Below are 17,894 nucleotides of genomic sequence, written 5' to 3' on the forward strand. Positions count from 1 at the left end.
GTCCCTCCTCCTCCTGTAATCTGCGGCCTGTAATGTGTGTGTCATGCTGCTGATCAGGAAGCGGCTTCCTGCTGCATAGAGATCTGTGCAGACAGTAGAGATGGCCACCTTCTTCGGAGAGGTGGTGTCTGTGTTTAGCCGGGCAGTGGATGATGATGAGGAGGAGGAAGGCAGAGAGGAGGAAGAGGATGAGGAGGACAGAGAGATCAGGAGGGAGCTGGAGAGAAAGAGGTAACATTATTATTATTGCTGTCTTTGTTATAATCTCACTGATCTGCTGCACACATGTATCTCTGGAGAAGTTGCAATGCTTCTTCTGCTACATATACTGGAACTCGGGTGGGCAGCCTGGGGCTTGTTATCTGTGTTTATAATAGTTTTATTGGTGTTTATGCTGCAGCACAATCCATTGACTGCTGAACCATTCTATTGGCGATAGTGGCACTCGATATTCCGACGAGCAACATACCCTCGGCTGGGTGAACGCGACATGTAGCGTAATGTGTGCTCCACGTCGCGGTCACTCAGGTCCCATGCCATTACCATGCTTACTCCTTCAAACCCAGGAAGGAAGCATAGGAGTAACATGGAACGCGATGTGGAGCACATCGGCTATAGGCGGCTACATAGGTAAGTTAACACCCCCTTGCTACAGCCAGCAAGTTGTACTCGTAATTTCGATTATGAAAAGGCATAGTGGTTAGCGTTCTCCCCTTGCATCGGCTCGGTCCCCACTTCAAAACCTAGCCAGGCCACTATCTGCACAGAGTTCATATGTTCCCCCTGTGTCTGCATGGGTTTCCTCCGGGCACTCGATTTCCCCCCACATCCCAAAAACATACAGATAATTTAATTGGCTTTCCCTAAATTGGCCCTAGACTATGATACATACACTAATTGGCACATACATAGACACTGTGGCAGGGATTAGCTTGTGAGCCCCTCTGAGGTACAGTTAAAGGATAAGACAAAATAATTTGTACAGCACTGCAGAAGATGTTGGCGCTATATAAATGACAATAATAATGAACACCAATGTCCAGTTCAAGTGTGCTTACTTGTGGCTGCAGCAGCTTTCAGTCCAGCATCAGGAGAAAGATGCTGAATTGGGGGCACAGTAATAGATATGTGCTTGAATAAATTTATATCAACAACACACTCATACACAACTTACCCATTGTTCGATCCCTTAAAGAGAACCTATAACTTCAAAAATTGCCCCTGGGGGTACTTACCTCAGGAGGGGGAAACCTCTGGATCCTATCGAGGCTTCCCCCGTCCTCCTTCATCCCACGGTGGCAGCGCCGGACCTTCCTGAAACCACAGCTGACAATTTGTTGTGTTATGGCGCTATAGTGCTTGCAATACTTACCTTCCTGGCTCCAGCACAGGCGCAGTACCGGCTCCCCCATGGGCTGAGGCGGAAATAGCCTATCCCAATTGGGTCTGCTCAACTGCGCAAGAGACTTGCGCCTGCACACTAGAGCTGACCCAATTGGGATCGGCTATTTCCACCTTAGCCCGAGCTGAGAGCCGCTACTGCGCTTGCGTTCGGGGACTTACATGTTTACATGCCCGCCGTTCGGGGACTTCTAGCGCTGTCACAGTATATGCACCGTATACCATCATATGCACACTCCAATCTGAATAATCACAAATACCTTCTGTTTTAAAGAAAACCTGTAACAAGAAAAAGTTCCCCTGGGGGGTGCTCACCTCGGGTGGGGGAAGCCTCCGGATCCTATCAAGGCTTCCCCCGTCGTCCTGTGTCCCGCGGTGGCGGGAAAGGTCCCGGAATGGCGGGGATGTAAATATTTACCTTCCCAGCGCAGGCGCAGTATCGGCTCTCCGCTTGGAGAAATAGCCGATCGCTGTCGGGCTGCTCTACTGCGCAGGGCAAGTCTCCTGAGCCTGCGTAGTAGAGCGGACCCGACCAAGATCGGCTATTCCCACCTATCTTCGAACGGAGAGCCGCAACAGCGCCCCGCTGGAGCCAGGGAAATAAATGTAGCTTGTCCAGCCCGGATTGCCGGAGACTTCGGGGGAGCCAGCACTGGACTGCCTGCAGCTACAGGGGAGGAGGAAGCCTCATTGGGACCCTGAGGCTTTCCCCTCCCAAAGTGAGTACCACCCAGGGGAACTTTTTTGTTTTGTTACAGAGTCTCTTTAAGAAGGCAAACTTTTGTTTTTCAATGCTTTGCAATGGGTGTACATATTTTCCACCCCTATGTAAAAATCTGTAGTTTACTGTATCAGCTGTAATCCATCTCTGTCTTGTATTAACTGTTTTATTGTTTATTTTGTAATATTATACCTTGTATTCTGTTGTGCAGCATCACAGAAGATACTGGCGCTATATAAATTAATAATAATAATATTTGATTTTGAAGAGGAGCTGTAGATCTCTTTAGTCCTGGAAGAAGATCTCTGCAGAATATTTGCTTAGTGAGAGTTCCAAAGCCAGTGAAAATAATACCTAGGTTCCCAGAATGGTCTGGGAGGAAAATGCTGCATATCTAAACAGCCTAAGCTAAACATTACTGGGACATATAAAAGCCAAACATGTAGAAATGGGTGCAAAATAACGGTACCCACTAGAAGTGTTTTTTTTTTTTTTTTAGCGCATGCGTTTTGTACAAATCGCCCTAAAAGCGCTTACACTATGCTTTCCAATGAGATAGTTCTCTGGCGGACTCAAAGCGCCAGAGCTGCAGCCACTAGGACGCGCTCTATAGGCAGTAGCAGTGTTAGGGAGACTTGCCTAAGGTCTCCTACTGAATAGGTGCTGGCTTACTGAACAGGCAGAGCCGAGATTCGAACCCTGGTCACCTGTGTCAGAGGCAGAGCCCTTAACCATTACACCATCCAGCCACATTCCAAAGCGTCCCGTTTGCTACAGTGCTGCATGTATCATTTTCAGGGTGATTACATTTATTCATTCCCGGGGGCAAATGACTTCAGGAAGTGATTTAAATAATTGCTCAGCTAAAACGCTTATGAAAGCGCGGGCGAGAGCGCGAGTGCACCGATGTTAATTATCCACTATGGGGCAAAATAATGGTAATAGAATATTGGTAGTTATACTGATATTCTATTATCCACAATATCATATTATTGTACAATTTTTCCAATATTTTACTATGTACTAACCATATTCTTACACAGAACTCTCCCTCTTGATGCCTAACACTAACGATATCACCTGGTGGTGCCTAAGACTCCCCTGGTGAGCGACAATTAGCAGTGCAGGTAGTTCCTGTGCCCAAAATTACCCTCATAACCATTTTTTTTTTTTTTTTTTTTTTTTTTTTTTTTTTAGTGGGCGCCTATGGCAGCTCCAAACGATCTGCTCAGATCATGTCAAAATCTATGTGGCCCCACTGAGATGGTGGGGTTACATACCAGTATACAGCAATATGTAGATATACGAAGTGTTTCTGATGCAGAAACCAGGAATATTACTGTGAAAGTTGGAATCCTGAATAACTTCCTGCATTCTACTACTGTAAATGTCGTAATAATTCTTCTTTAAAATTTATGTTCGGTTCAGGTTTGTTTTAAAGGACATCCAAGGTGACACCTTACATAATGAGGTAGACATGTATGGACAGTGCCAAGCACACAAATTACTATGCCCGATTCAATTCAGCGCTTTTTTGCGGAACGGAGCCAGAACGTATACTGCACAAATGGAACCGATGTGAAAGGATCCAATGTTAACCTATGGATCTATTCACATGCGTCCGTTGGTACGGATACGTTTCGTACGTTCCGGTCCCCGGATTTAAAAATTGCTGCAGGCCCTAATTTTCCGGACAAAAATTGCTGCAGCATTGGGGCAATGGAAAACAGAATGTTTCTTCACACTAGTGAAGAAATGGACCATTCCACGGGGCATGGAGACATGTGACGACGCAAACCTGAGCGACGGGAGGGTGCAGCAGCCGCACGGGTGGGTAAGGGAGGATAAAATACATACCTAATGCTCTGTAGCAGCTGGCGGTAGAGGCTTCTAGTCACATGACACGCTGTGTAGTCACAGGGGTAAAAGAGGAAGCCTCTACCGCCGGCTGCTACAGAGCATTAGGTATGTATTTGCAGCCGAAATTGAGTGAAAATTGATCCGATCAATCATTGATCACATCCATTTTCACTTTCCATTTTGAAGTGTGCACAGAGCCATCCGGATCCGGTGAAGCGGAGACCGAATCCGCTTACCGGATCCATTTGGCTCAAAAACGCAATGTGAACCGGGCTCTGAGATTTAAAAACTAGGTATGCAAGTGACAGTTTCTGTCAGGGCTGTGGAGTCGGTACAAAAATCCACCGATTCCGACTCCTCAGGTAAGGATTCCACAGCCTCCTCAACTCCTCTAATTTGCATATTACAATCTTGTTGACTTAAAGTATATAACATGAAATGCATCTCTTAACTGCCAACGCTTTGGAATTTTAAAAGACAACTGAAGTGAGAGAGATATGGAGGCTGCCATATTTATTCCCTTTTAAACAATACCAGTTACCTGGATATCCGGCGGATCTTCTGCCTCTAATACTTTTAGTCATAGACTAAGGCTCATACACACATCAGACCATAGTCTTTTGAAAATGAAAGATCACAGACCAATTTTACCCCCTTCCATGTCGTATGAGAGCCATACCTACACAGTCTATTCTATGGAACTGAACTCCCCATCAGATAAAAATCTTTGCAAGATGCTGCACACAAAGATGCTGTACAGACACAAAAGATCAGTATCTGCAAAAGATCTGTTCCTGCCAAAGATCCGTTCCTGCAAAATGCATTCATAGTCTATGAGATCTGCAGATCATCATACACACCTTCAACTGACATTCATCTGCAGATCAGACAATCATCTGCAGATCTGAAAATCCATCCTGGTGGATCTGATCTGCAGATGAATGTCTGTTAAACAAGGTGTGTATGATGATCTGCAGATATCATAGACTATGAACGTATTTTTCAGGAACTGATCTTTTTGTAGGAACAGATCTTTTGCAGATACTGATCTTTTGAATGTGTACAGCATCTTTGTGTGCAGCATCTTGCAAAGATTTCTGTCTGATGGGGAGTTCAGCTCCATAGAATAGACTGTGTAGGTATGGCTCTCATACTACATGGAAGGGGGTAAAATTGGTCTGTGATCTTTCATTTTCCAAAGACTTTTATCTGATGTGTGTATGAGCCTTTAAACTAGTCCTTGGTAAGAGTGCTTGCAGAAGGTATGGACAGGAACAAAGAACATGGATCAGGCCCTAGGCAATGTAACGGTGGGTACATGTAAGAGTGATGTGCAGGTACTCTGCTGGGGAATGAGGCTATTCTTCCTCTATTACACATTCTTCATGCACAATCTGAACCAGGTTTATGGGTGATAGACAACACCTCTGTGTTCAATGTGCACAACATTCTCAGTGGATTCCCTGCAGCTCTGTGGAGAGTGCATATGTAGAGTATAGTACTACTGTATAACAGAGTAAACCTTAGACAGATGAAATTAAAGTTTTATACATACAAGGGGCTTCCTCCAGCCCACTTCAGGCTAATCAGTTCCTCGCTGTCCTCCTCCGCCACCTGTATCTTCTGCTATGAGTCCAGGTACTTGAGCCAGTCGGGCGTAGTGCACATGCACACACACCGCAGCACTATTGCGCAGGTGCAGAATGCTTCTGGCTGTGGGAAAGGCACACGGCCGGACTGCGCTGACTGGCTTAAATACCGGGACTCATAGCAGAAGATCCAGGTGGTGGACAGCGACTGGATTAGCCTGAAGGGGGCTGGAGGAAGCCCCAGGCAGAGCCGGATCTTCAACCAGGCAAACTAATCAACTGCTTATGGGCCCCATAAAGATGTCTTGCCTCTGTTCATGTAGTCCTTTAGTAACTATTTCAGTCTTTAAAACAAGATCTCTGCAGCAATTCTCTACTACAAAGATAAGAAGCAGGCAAACACAGTTACCCCCCCCCCCCCCCCCTTTAGCTCAGAGCTGTCAGACACAGACTGGGTGCTGGAATGTGATCTCTTCATACAGGTGCCGCTTGCTAGAGAAACTTGATGTGGCAAAAACATCTGTAGTTAAACTTTTTATCATAGTAGCATCATAATTTGCTCAAAAGCCTATGACTTATGTTAGTAATGTTTACATTTAGTTCCGGTCTTTGCTATACATATTAGCCTTAATTTTATCTCCCACATAAGAGGCACATGAAGATTTATTGTCTATGTTCTGTTTATTGTCTCTGTTCAACTCTTTCAGTCTTTAACCTTTTCGGGACCATGTTAATGAGATCCTACGCCGCACTTGTGGCTGTTCTAGCCTGATGCGGCGTAGGATCTACGCCGGCCCGCAATTTCCACTCCCGACGCGATCGTGCGCACCCGGAGGGGGAGATTAAGCTGTCATATGACAGCCGACATCTCACCCGAGTGATCAGCAGCCATCGCGTATGGCTGCTGATCACATGATCACTACGATCGCCGGCGGATCGTAGTGATCAGTTTGACAGCTGCGGCGGCACGGGGGAAAAGAAGAGGATCCACTCACCTCCCTGCCGTTCCAGCGACGATCGGCACCCCCCTCCGCTCTGGCCGGCATCTCCGCTCCGGCTGACGTCAGCGCCGGGTCCCGGCTTGATGACGTCATCAAGCCGCGACCCGGAACTGATCTTCAGACAGAATGGAGATGCCGGCCGGAGAAGAGGGTCCCGTGCGGCTCATCGCTGGAGCCTGGAAGGTAAGTGAAGGCTGCGGGCAGAAGGGGGAGGCACAGGCCACCATGGGGGACACCACTCTAGCCAGCCACACACGGGATCCGGCCGCCTGACACCCCCAAACGCGCGCACCCCCTTCCCGCGCAAAATGCCTGGTCCTTAAGGGGGGGTAGGTGGCCGGTCCCAAAAAGGTTAAGCTGCATCTACACGCGTAGATGCGGCCACGATGCTCCTTATCAATCGAGCCGCTGATGCGGCTCGATTGATAAGATCCGACAGGACGGATCTCCGCACCGCCGATTCCCTGCTCGCTCCCCGCGAGGGGACAATGGCAGGGAATCGTGCGGGAGATGAGCGGCGCCGGCGGGGACGAGCGGGGAATCGAATGCGGCGGGGTCGCGGCGGGCACGTGGAAGAGGCGATCCGGTGGCTAATCGAGCCGCCGGATCGCTTCAATGTCCCATGGTGTAGATGGGGCTTAAGATCTCTGCAGCAATGCTCTACAGAGATAAGAGTACTGCTGGTGATGTTTACAGTTGGTTCCTGTCATTGCTGAACTTGACCTTAATTTTATCACCCTAGTTGGCCAAAAAATATCTAAAGCTGGCTATGCAAACATCCATTTTGAACACTGATTGAATCTTCCAGTAATCTATTGCTCATACATATCCAATCGATTAGCTTTTAAGCGATATTGTGCTGTTTATCAATCTCTGTGGTATGGGGGCAGGACAGGAGTGGTGGGGAATCGATGGTCTTTAACTTTGCTCTGCATTAAGCAGTACAGCACTTGCAGTTTGATACAGTTCTGCTGAAGCCTATCAGAATTAAACTTGCTGTGATAGAGGTTGATCACTAAGCAATTGAATGGAATAATGATAATGGCATTATTGACCTGTGTATTACTAGTGAGAATGAGGGAGCAAAACTGACTAATTTGGTCTTGCAGTGAATAAACGCCAATATTGCTTTACGAGATCCTCACAACTCGAATGCCTGGTACACACCATGCAATTTCCCGTCAGATAGACAGGTCAAATGGATTATTTCTGACAGATCCAATCGTGATCCGATTCTGATTTCCGATTGTTTTTCTGATCAATTTTGTATAGAAGTGTTTAGAAAATGATAAGAAAAATGATTGGAAAATCATTCTGACTTTTCAGAAATAATTGATTCAACTCCTCTATCTAATGGGAAATTGAATGGTGTGTACAAGACACTACAGCCACATTTGCCACGTGGCAGGCTTAGGCAACAATAAAGAAGTACAAGGGGCCATCACATTTTCGGTGTAAACGATCATGAAGTTGATCTTAAAGAGAACCAGAGATCAATGAAAAAAAGATTTTATACATACCTGGGGCTTCCTCCAGCCCCATCTGCCTGGATCGCTCCAACAACGCTGTCCTCCGCTGCCTCTATCCCCTGGTACCAGGTCCCTTCTCTTCAGCCAGTCAGGGCCAGTTGACGCACGCACAGTGCACTCCCTCCGTACTGCGCAGGCACATACGTAAGGCAGGCACTGGCGAGATGGAGGGAGCCCCTGTGCATGCATACAACCGGCCGTGTCCTGCGGAAGTGACGGGACCTGGTACCGGCGATAGAGGCAGCGGAGGACAGCGGCGTGGGAGCGATCCATGCTGATGGGGCTGGAGGAAGCTTGCATTGTATAGAAAGGATTCTGAAAAAACTCGTACAAAATCTTCCAAAGTACAAAAAAGTATCAAAAGATTTTATTGACATAAATTTCCAAAAAATTCTATTAAAATTCTCTGTGAGAAATTCCTTGGAGGTGCTTTAAGTACGAAAGATATAGCACAGACATGTACTTCACTCATAAACTTAATGCAATATAAAAAAGGGCAACGACACGCTCGTTTCGGGCCCAGCAGGACCCTTCATCAGGCCGAGTTGCAGAAAGTATTGTCTATAGAAAAAACACATAACAGTTACATATGAGTAATGTTACTGTGTAAATCAATTTCCACCACCTCACAGAGAAAAGAAAATCCAGAGAGTGATGAAGAGACACAGTGTACACACTGAAATCCATATACATGGTTTTCAACACTTGTCTAGAAGAAGTAGTGTCAATAAAGAAAAAGAACACATGAGAACATGAGGAGGAGGCAGTGTATGGACCTGGCGTATCAAGAACCATGCGGGCTAGTAAATATCAGTCCGCAAAAACGCCTAGGATCCAAAGACTAAAAGACACATAGCAAAGTATAGCGTGGCAACGAACCCCAAAAGGTCTATAAATATCGACCTCGTTGTTGCCATAGAGACATAGTGCATAGGATAGAGATTACAAATCATAAATATGTCTCTGCAAACCTGTTAACCTTGTATGCAGTGCACGGTTGAAACATCAAAAAAGGAAGAGCAAGGAAACATCTGAGCCGACCAGATGTAATTTACACCTTAAAAGGAGGCACAAAATGACATAAGGAAATAGCAGGCAGCCAGGAATAGAAAAATCTCTAGCTAACCGCTCCAGAACGGCACAATACTGCACAAACCTATTCACACAACCTTTGGCCCAAGCAATAAACAACATAAGGATGCAAGGATAAATGTGGCAATAGGAAAAAATAGAGCAAATTGGTATCTGGGCCCTTTATGTAACCACCCCCAATGCTAGCGGCAGACTAACCTACCAAATACTATAACCATATCCAAACTACAATGTTATCAATGAGCATAACCAGCACCATTATGAATAAAGCAATACATTCCCGAAGGGATACAAATAAATCATTGATACTTACAACCCCAATGGCTGTCCTGATATCGAGAAGATCTGACATGCTGCAAACATGGGAGTGCATGGAGTAATGGCTACTGATGGTTTAAATAGCGAGCCCCAGCGTCCAAAAATTGTCAGAGCGCATGTCTGTGGGCGGGGAATAGGGAAGAGGCAAGCAAACGACGTCTGGTATAGGTGAGGAATGGCTGCGTCCAGCGTCCACTCGTAGTAGTGCTGGAACGCAAGCCGGGAAGGCCGGATCTGACGTCAGCCCAAGTCGGAAGTGATGCGGACAGCATCACTCCGACAGCAAGCGGGCAACAGCGTATAGCGTGGGCGGGGCAAGGGGAGGGGCGACTGCGTCCAGCGTCAACTGAGACGCAAGAATGAAGGAAGCCGGATACAACAACGGCCAAGCGGCAATACGCCTGCGCGCCACACTGAAGCGCAAGCGGAAGGCGTCCCACTACCCTTCCTATATGTAGAGCCCCACACTCAGCCATCTAAGTCCCTGGCCGCACGTATAGTGATGGCCATGTAAACATGGTCAATGACCCCTAACCAGAGTAAAAGTGTGCTTGTAACCATAAAATTGTAAAGGAATGGCTGGAGGAAGCCCCAGGTATGTATAAAATCTTTTAATTTTTCAAGTTCCTTCATCTCTGGTTCCCTTTAACCACTTGCCGACCGCACACTCATAACGCGCGTCGGCAAAGTGGCAGCTGCAGGACCAGCGACGCAGTATTGCGTCGCCAGCTGCAGGCTGATTAATCAGGAAGCAGCCGCTCATGAGAGCGGCTGCTTCCTGTCAATTCACGGCGGGGGGGGCTCCGTGAATAGCCTGCGGGCCGCCGATGGCGGCTCGCAGGCTAAATGTAAACACAAGCGGAAATAATCCGCTTTGTTTACATTTGTACGGCGCTGCTGCGCAGCAGCGCCGTAAGGCAGATCGGCGATCCCCGGCCAATCAGCGGCCGGGGATCGCCGCCATGTGACAGGGGACGTCCCGTCACTGGCTGCACAGGACGGATAGCGTCCTGTGCAGCCCGGATCTCCAGGAGGGGCCAGGTAGGAGATGGGAGGGGGAGGATTTCGCCGCGGAGGGGGGCTTTGAGGTGCCCCCCCGCAACACCCGCAGGCAGGAGCGATCAGACCCCCCTAGTGGGGAAAAAAGGGGGGCGATCTGGTCGCTCTGCCTGCACGCTGATCTGTGCTGGGGGCTGCAGAGCCCACCCAGCACAGATCAGCTACAACAGCGCTGGTCGTTAAGGGGGGGTAAAGGGTGGGTCCTCAAGTGGTTAAATCTGCCTCGCTGTATTCACTTTTGTTGCCAGTGGCTTAGACATGCAAGGACAACTGTAGTGAGAAGTATGTTGAGGCTGCCATATTTATTTTCTTTTAAACAATACCAGTTATACCAGTTTCCTGGCAGCCCTGCTAATCTATTTGGCTGCAGTAGTGTTTGAATAACACCAGAAACAAGCATGCAGCTAATGCCAGGTCTGACAATAATGTCACCTGATCTGCATGCTTGTTCAGGGAGTGTGGCTAAGTATATTCTAGACAGAGGATCAACAGGATAGCAAGGAAACTGGTATTGCTTAAAAGTAAATAAATATGGTAGCCTCCACATACCTTTCTCTACAGTTGTCCTTTAATGGCTGTGTGTTGATGTTATTGCACAGCAAATAACCTTACACTGTTAGAAAAGCTGTACACTGACTGCTCTACAGAGTATCACAAAAGTGAGCGGTGCACTCACTACTGTGAGATATATATATATATATATATATATATATATATATATATATATATATATATATATATATATATATATATATATATATATATGTCTTAATCCGTCTTTTCATCCGTCTCGGGTACCCTTTAGTTCGTGGTCATCAAACCAAATTTTAACATATACAGTGGAGGAAATAATTATTTGACCCCTCACTGATTTTGCAAGTTTGTCCAATGACAAAGAAATGAAAAGTCTCAGAACAGTATCATTTCAATGGTAGGTTTATTTTAACAGTGGCAGATAGCACATCAAAAAGAAATTTGAAAAAATAACCTTAAATAAAAGATAGCAACTGATTTGCATTTCATTGAGTGAAATAAGTTTTTGAAGCCCTACCAACCATTAAGAGTTCTGGCTCCCACAGAGTGGTTAGACACTTCTACTCAATTAGTCACCCTCATTAAGGACACCTGTCTTAACTAGTCACCTGTATAAAAGACACCTGTCCACAGAATCAATCAATCAAGTAGACTCCAAACTCTCCAACATGAGAAAGACCAAAAAGCTGTCCAAGGATGTCAGAGACAAAATGGTAGACCTGCACAAGGCTGGAATGGGCTACAAAACCATTAGCAAGAAGCTGGGAGAGAAGGTGACAACTGTTGTTGCGATTGTTTGAAAATGGAAGGAGCACAAAATGACCATCAATCGATCTCGCTCTGGGGCTCCACGCAAGATCTCACCTCGTGGGGTGTCAATGGTTCTGAGAAAGGTGAAAAAGCATCCTAGAACTAAACGGGAGGAGTTAGTGAATGACCTCAAATTAGCAGGGACCACAGTCACCAAGAAAACCATTGGAAACACATTACACACATTAAAATCCTGCAGGGCTCGCAAGGTCCCCCTGCTCAAGAAGGCACATGTGCAGGCCCGTCTGAAGTTTGCCAATGAACACCTGAATGATTCTGTGAGTGACTGGGAGAAGGTACTGTGGTCTGATGAGACCAAAATAGAGCTCTTTGGCATTAACTCAACTCGCTGTGTTTGTAGGAAGAAAAATGCTGCCTATGACCCCCAAAACACCGTCCCCACCGTTAAGCATGGGGGTGGAAACATTTTGCTTTGGGGTGTTTTTCTTCTAAGGGCACAGGACAACTTAATCGCATTAACGGGAAAATGGACGGAGCCATGTATCGTGAAATCCTGAACGACAACCTCCTTTCCTCTGCCAGGAAACTGAAAATGGGTCGTGGATGGGTGTTCCAGCACGACAATGACCCAAAACATACAGCAAAGGCAACAAAGGAGTGGCTCAAGAAGAAGCACATTAAGGTCATGGAGTGGCCTAGTCAGTCTCCGGACCTTAATCCAATAGAAAATCTATGGAGGGAGCTCAAGCTCAGAGTTGCACAGAGACAGCCTCGAAACCTTAGGGATTTAGAGATGATCTGCAAAGAGGAGTGGACCAACATTCCTCCTAAAATGTGTGCAAACTTGGTCATCAATTACAAGAAACGTTTGACCTCTGTGCTTGCAAACAAGGGTTTTTCCACTAAGTATTAAGTCTTTTATTGTTAGAGGGTTCAAAAACTTATTTCACTCAATGAAATGCAAATCAGTTGCTATCTTTTATTTAAGGTTATTTTTTCGATTTTCCTTTTGATGTGCTATCTGCCACTGTTAAAATAAACCTACCATTGAAATGATACTGTTCTGAGACTTTTCATTTCTTTGTCATTGGACAAACTTACAAAATCAGTGAGGGGTCAAATAATTATTTCCTCCACTGTAAAATTATTTGATTTCATCAGCAAAGGGAGTGCATACATTTGCATAAACCAGCATCAGCGCAGAATTATTTCCATCTCATTGACCATCTCTATTAGTGACACAGCTACACATCAGGCTTTATTCTTACAGCATAGATGTTATTTCGTATATATATGAGATTCCTGTGTACCCATAATACATACAGTTACAATCAGATGTGTATATCTGACTTTAAAAATACAGCGACTGCTTTATTGAAGCAGCACAAGTAACTATTTTTCGATTGGTTCATTTCGATTTTGTGGACTAAGCACAGCTATTACTGTATGTATAAATTATTTATGATTATTATCTGAGAAATAGAACATTTTGTCATATTTTCTATTTTTATTACAGTTTAAATTCATTAGGAGTCAGAGTCGGAGCATTTTTTTTCCCGACTCCGACTCCAGGTACCCAAAAATTCATTTTTTTCCCGACTCCAACTCACACTCCACAGCCCTGGATCTGTCTGGGTGGGGCCCAGATCGGACTATAGCGTAACCCTCACTAATAAGAAATTACAACTATAAAACCCTTTCCTAGCAGAAAATGGCTTTTGAGAGCAGGAAATAGATAAAAAGAATCAATAGTTCATAGATTTCAGCTCTGGCATAGCTCAATGAAGGTGTCATTGAGAAGAGGCCATGAAACAATAAAAACTTAAAAAGTAGATTTAAATATAAAATAGAACTGTGGGACAACTAAAAAAGTCATTTTTAGGAGGAGGATAGATACAATTGTTTATCTCATTAGTTTATTTTCACCTTGGATATCCTTTAAGAAGAATGTAGCGGTTATCAGTGGTACACCTGATTTTTGTTGGCTAATAAACGGTGGCTGTGGTGTGAAGACTAGGTGTAAGTGTATATGATGCAATCATGTAATGGTGGTATGACGCTGTGCTTTGTGTTGCAGGGAGGTCAGGCTGACGTGGAGCTCGGAGGTCAGCACGGCTATAGAGAATTCTCCTGAGCACAGACTGCCCTGCTGCAGCCTCATCCTGGCGGTGGGTGACAATGCCACAGGTGGGTCCCGGAGGATGCTGTGGACACATATCCAGAAATATTGCTATAGCCATAAACTGGTCCTGCTCAAGTCCTATTATACTTCAATGCTATTAAAAAGTAGCCTCCCATTTCAGCTTGCAGCCAGATGAGAATTTACAAAGCCAGCAGTATGGTTAAAGCACACCTGAACTGGGAGGTATATGAAGGCTGCCATTTTTCCATTTTTTATTTCATTTTAACCTCTTAAGGACCGTGGTCTTAAATAACCCCCCCCCCCCTAGTGTCCAGGCCATTTTTTTACTAATTAGGCCACTGCAGCTTTACAGTGAACCAGAGACGAAGCACCCTCATGTATTTTACCATATATATCAGTGGGAACATTAGAGAAAACACCTACCCTGCTCTCTGTTTCATTCTTCACTTCTCGGCCTGCTTGTTACCAGCCCTTATAAAATCCCTGACTGAGCATTCAGTCTGGCTTTGCTCAGGAATCATTATAGCCGAGTCTGTCTTCTCTGATGTCTTTTCAAGCCCAAGCCTGCCCCCTTCTGGCTCTGCTCAGGAATCATTATAGCTGAGTCATTATAGCAAAGCCATACTGAATGCTCAGTTGTGGATTTTATCAGGGCTGATAAGAAGCAGGCTGTGCAGTGAAGAATGAAACAGAGAGCAGGGTAGGTGTTTTCTCTAATGTTCCCACTGATATATATGGTAAAATACACGCGGGCGCTTTGTCTCTGGTTCACTTTAAGGCCTCGCTGCAGGGCCGTACAATGCAGCACACAAGTGATCCCCCTTTCTGCCCACCAACAGAGCTTTCTGTTGGTGTGCTATGATCGCTCCCAGGATGTGTTTTTTTTTTTTTTGTAATAAATATTTAGGTCATTGCTTTTTAATTAAAATAACGTTTTATTTTATTTTGCATCCCTCCCTCCCCCCGCCAGCCAATCAGCGTGATCGGCTGTCATAGGCTTCAAAACCCTGCTGGTTTCTTCGGCTGCAGTAGTATCTGGGTGTCTCACCTAAAACAAGCCTGCAGCTAATCCCAGTCAGACTTCAGTCTGAAACATCTAATCTGCAAGCTTGTTCAGCATCTATGGATAAAAGTATGGATCAGCAGGACTGCCAGGCAACTGGCATTGTTTAAAAGGAAATGGATATGGCAGCCTCCATATCCCTCTCACTTCAGGTTCCTTTTAAAGCCCATTAAAACTTCATAATGCACAATGATTTTTAACAGCGGAAATGCCATTTTTGGCATTCTTTAAAAGCATATTGCTCGAATGAGAGAAAAATAGTATTCAGAGATGATTCTCGTTAACATACAGTGGGTTGCAAAAGTATTCGGCCCCCTTGAAGTTTTCCACATTTTGTCACATTACTGCCACAAACATGCATCAATTTTATTGGAATTCCACATGAAAGACCAATACAAAGTGGTGTACACGTGAGAAGTGGAGCGAAAATCGTACATGATTCCAAACATTTTTTACAAATAAATAACTGCAAAGTGGGGTGTGCGTAATTATTCGGCCCCCTGAGTCAATACTTTGTAGAACCACCTTTTGCTGCAATTATAGCTGCCAGTCTTTTAGGGTATGTCTCTACCAGCTTTGCACTAGATCTAGAGACTGAAATCCTTGCCCATTATTCTGTGCAAAACAACTCCAGCTCAGTCAGATTTGATGGACAGCGTTTGCGAACAGCAGTTTTCAGATCTTGCCACAGATTCTCGATTGGATTTAGATCTGGACTTTGCTGGGCCATTCTAACACATGGATATGTTTTGTTTTAACCACTTGAGGACCCAGCCTTCCCCCCCCCCCCCCCCCCTTAAGGACCAGCGCTGTTTTTTGTGATCTGTGCTGGGTGGGCTCTGCAGCCCCCAGCACAGATCAGGTGGCATGCAGAGCGATCAGATCGCCCCCCTTTTTTCCCCCCTATAGGGATGATGTGCAGGGGGGGTCTGATCGCTCCGGTCGGCAGGCATGTTGCGGGGGGGCACCTCAAAGCCCCCCTCCGTGGTGAAATTCCCCCCTCCCTCTCCTACCTCTCCCCCCTGGTGATCCACGCTGCACAGGACGCTATCCGTCCTGTGCAGCCTGTGACAGGATGTCCCCTGTCACATGGCGGCGATCCCCAGCCGCTGATTGGCCGGGGATCGCCGATCTGCCTTACGGCGCTGCGCCGTTCAGTGTAAACAAAGGAGACATACGTCTCCTGCGTGTACATTTAGTCTGCGAGCCGCGATCAGCGGCTCGCAGGCTATTCACGGAGACCCGCTCCGTGATCTAACAGGAAACGGCCGCTCGCCCAAGCGGCCTTTCCTGATTAATTAGGGAGGCACCTGGCGACGCAGATCTGCGTCGCTGGTCCTCCAGCTACCACTTTGCCGCCGCACGGTATGAGTGTGCGGCCGGCAAGTGGTTAAACCATTCCATTGTTGCCCTGGCTTTATGTTAAGGGTCGTTGTCCTGCTGGAAGGTGAACCTCCGCCCCAGTCTCAAGTCTTTTGTAGACTCCAAGAGGTTTTCTTCCAAGATTGCCCTGTATTTGGCTCCGTCCATCTTCCCATCAACTCTGACCAGCTTCCCTGTCCATGCTGAAGAGAAGCACCCCCAGAGCATGATGCTGACACCACCATATTTGACAGTGGGGATGGTGTGTTCAGAATGATAATAATAAATGATAATAATAATCCGAACATTTGTATAGCGCTTTTCTCCTGTCGGACTCAAAGCGCTCAAGAGCTGCAGCCACTGGGGCGCGCTCAAGAGGCCACTCTGCAGTGTTAGGGAGTCTTGCCTTGAACTCCTTACTGAATAGGTACTTGACCTAGCCAGGATTCGAACCCTGGTCTCCAATGTCAAAGGCAGAGCCCTTAACCAGTACACTATCCAGCCAGAATGATGAGCAGTGTTAGTTTTCCGCCACACATAGCGTTTTGCATTTTGGCCAAAAAGTTCAATTTTCGTCTCATCTGACGAGCGCCTTCTTCCACATGTTTGCTGTGTCCCCCCACATGGCTTGTGGCAAACTGCAAACTGGACTTCTTATGCTTTTCTGTTAATAATGGCTTTCTTCTTGCCACTCTTCCATAAAGGTCAACTTTGTGCAGTGCATGACTAATAATTGTCCTATGGACAGATCCCCCCACCTGAGCTGTAGATCTTTGCAGCTCATCCAGAGTCACCATGGGTCTCTTGATTGCATTTCTGATCAGCGCTCTCCTTGTTTTGCCTGTGAGTTTAGGTGGACGGCCTTGTCTTGGTAGGTTTACAGTTGTGCCATACTCCTTCCATTTCTGAATGATCGCTTGAACAGTGCTCCGTGGGATGTTCAAGGCTTTGGAAATCTTTTTGTAGCCTAAAGGTGCATACACACATCAGACTATAGTCTTTGTAAAATGAAAGATCACAGACCACTTTTACCCCCTTTCATGTAGTATGAGAGCCATACCTACACAGTCTATTCTATGGAGCTGAACTCCCCATCAGAAAAAAAATCTTTGCAAGATGCTGCACACACAGATGCTGCACACACTCAAAAGATCTGTAGCTGCAAAAGATCTGTTCCTGCCAAAAATCCATTCCTGCAAATTGCAATGATAGTCTATGAGATCTGCAGATCATCATACACACATGATTTAACTGACATTCATCTGCAGATCAGATCCACCAGGATGGATTTTCAGATCTTCAGATGATTGCTTGATCTGCAGATGAATGTCAGTTAAATCATGTGTGTATGATGATCTGCAGATCTCAGACTATCATTGCAATTTGCAGGAATGGATTTTTGGCAGGAACAGATCTTTTGCAGCTACTGATCTTTTGAGTGTGTGCAGCAT

General features: G+C 45.9%; 1 protein-coding gene across 1 annotated transcript in view; it reads left to right on the forward strand.

Moving 5' to 3' along the window:
• The window catches only part of PSMG1 (proteasome assembly chaperone 1), a 33,378-nt gene continuing 15,484 nt past the window's right edge, over positions 1-17,894 (forward strand). The window contains exons 1-2 of the mRNA XM_068266035.1: positions 1-231; positions 13,953-14,062. Coding sequence (XP_068122136.1) covers positions 101-231; positions 13,953-14,062 — 241 coding nt within the window. The 5' untranslated portion in view covers positions 1-100. The remainder of the gene's footprint in view (positions 232-13,952; positions 14,063-17,894) is intronic.

This window comes from Hyperolius riggenbachi, chromosome 2 (assembly GCF_040937935.1).
Source record: "Hyperolius riggenbachi isolate aHypRig1 chromosome 2, aHypRig1.pri, whole genome shotgun sequence".
In the NCBI taxonomy this organism is placed as follows: domain Eukaryota; kingdom Metazoa; phylum Chordata; class Amphibia; order Anura; family Hyperoliidae; genus Hyperolius; species Hyperolius riggenbachi.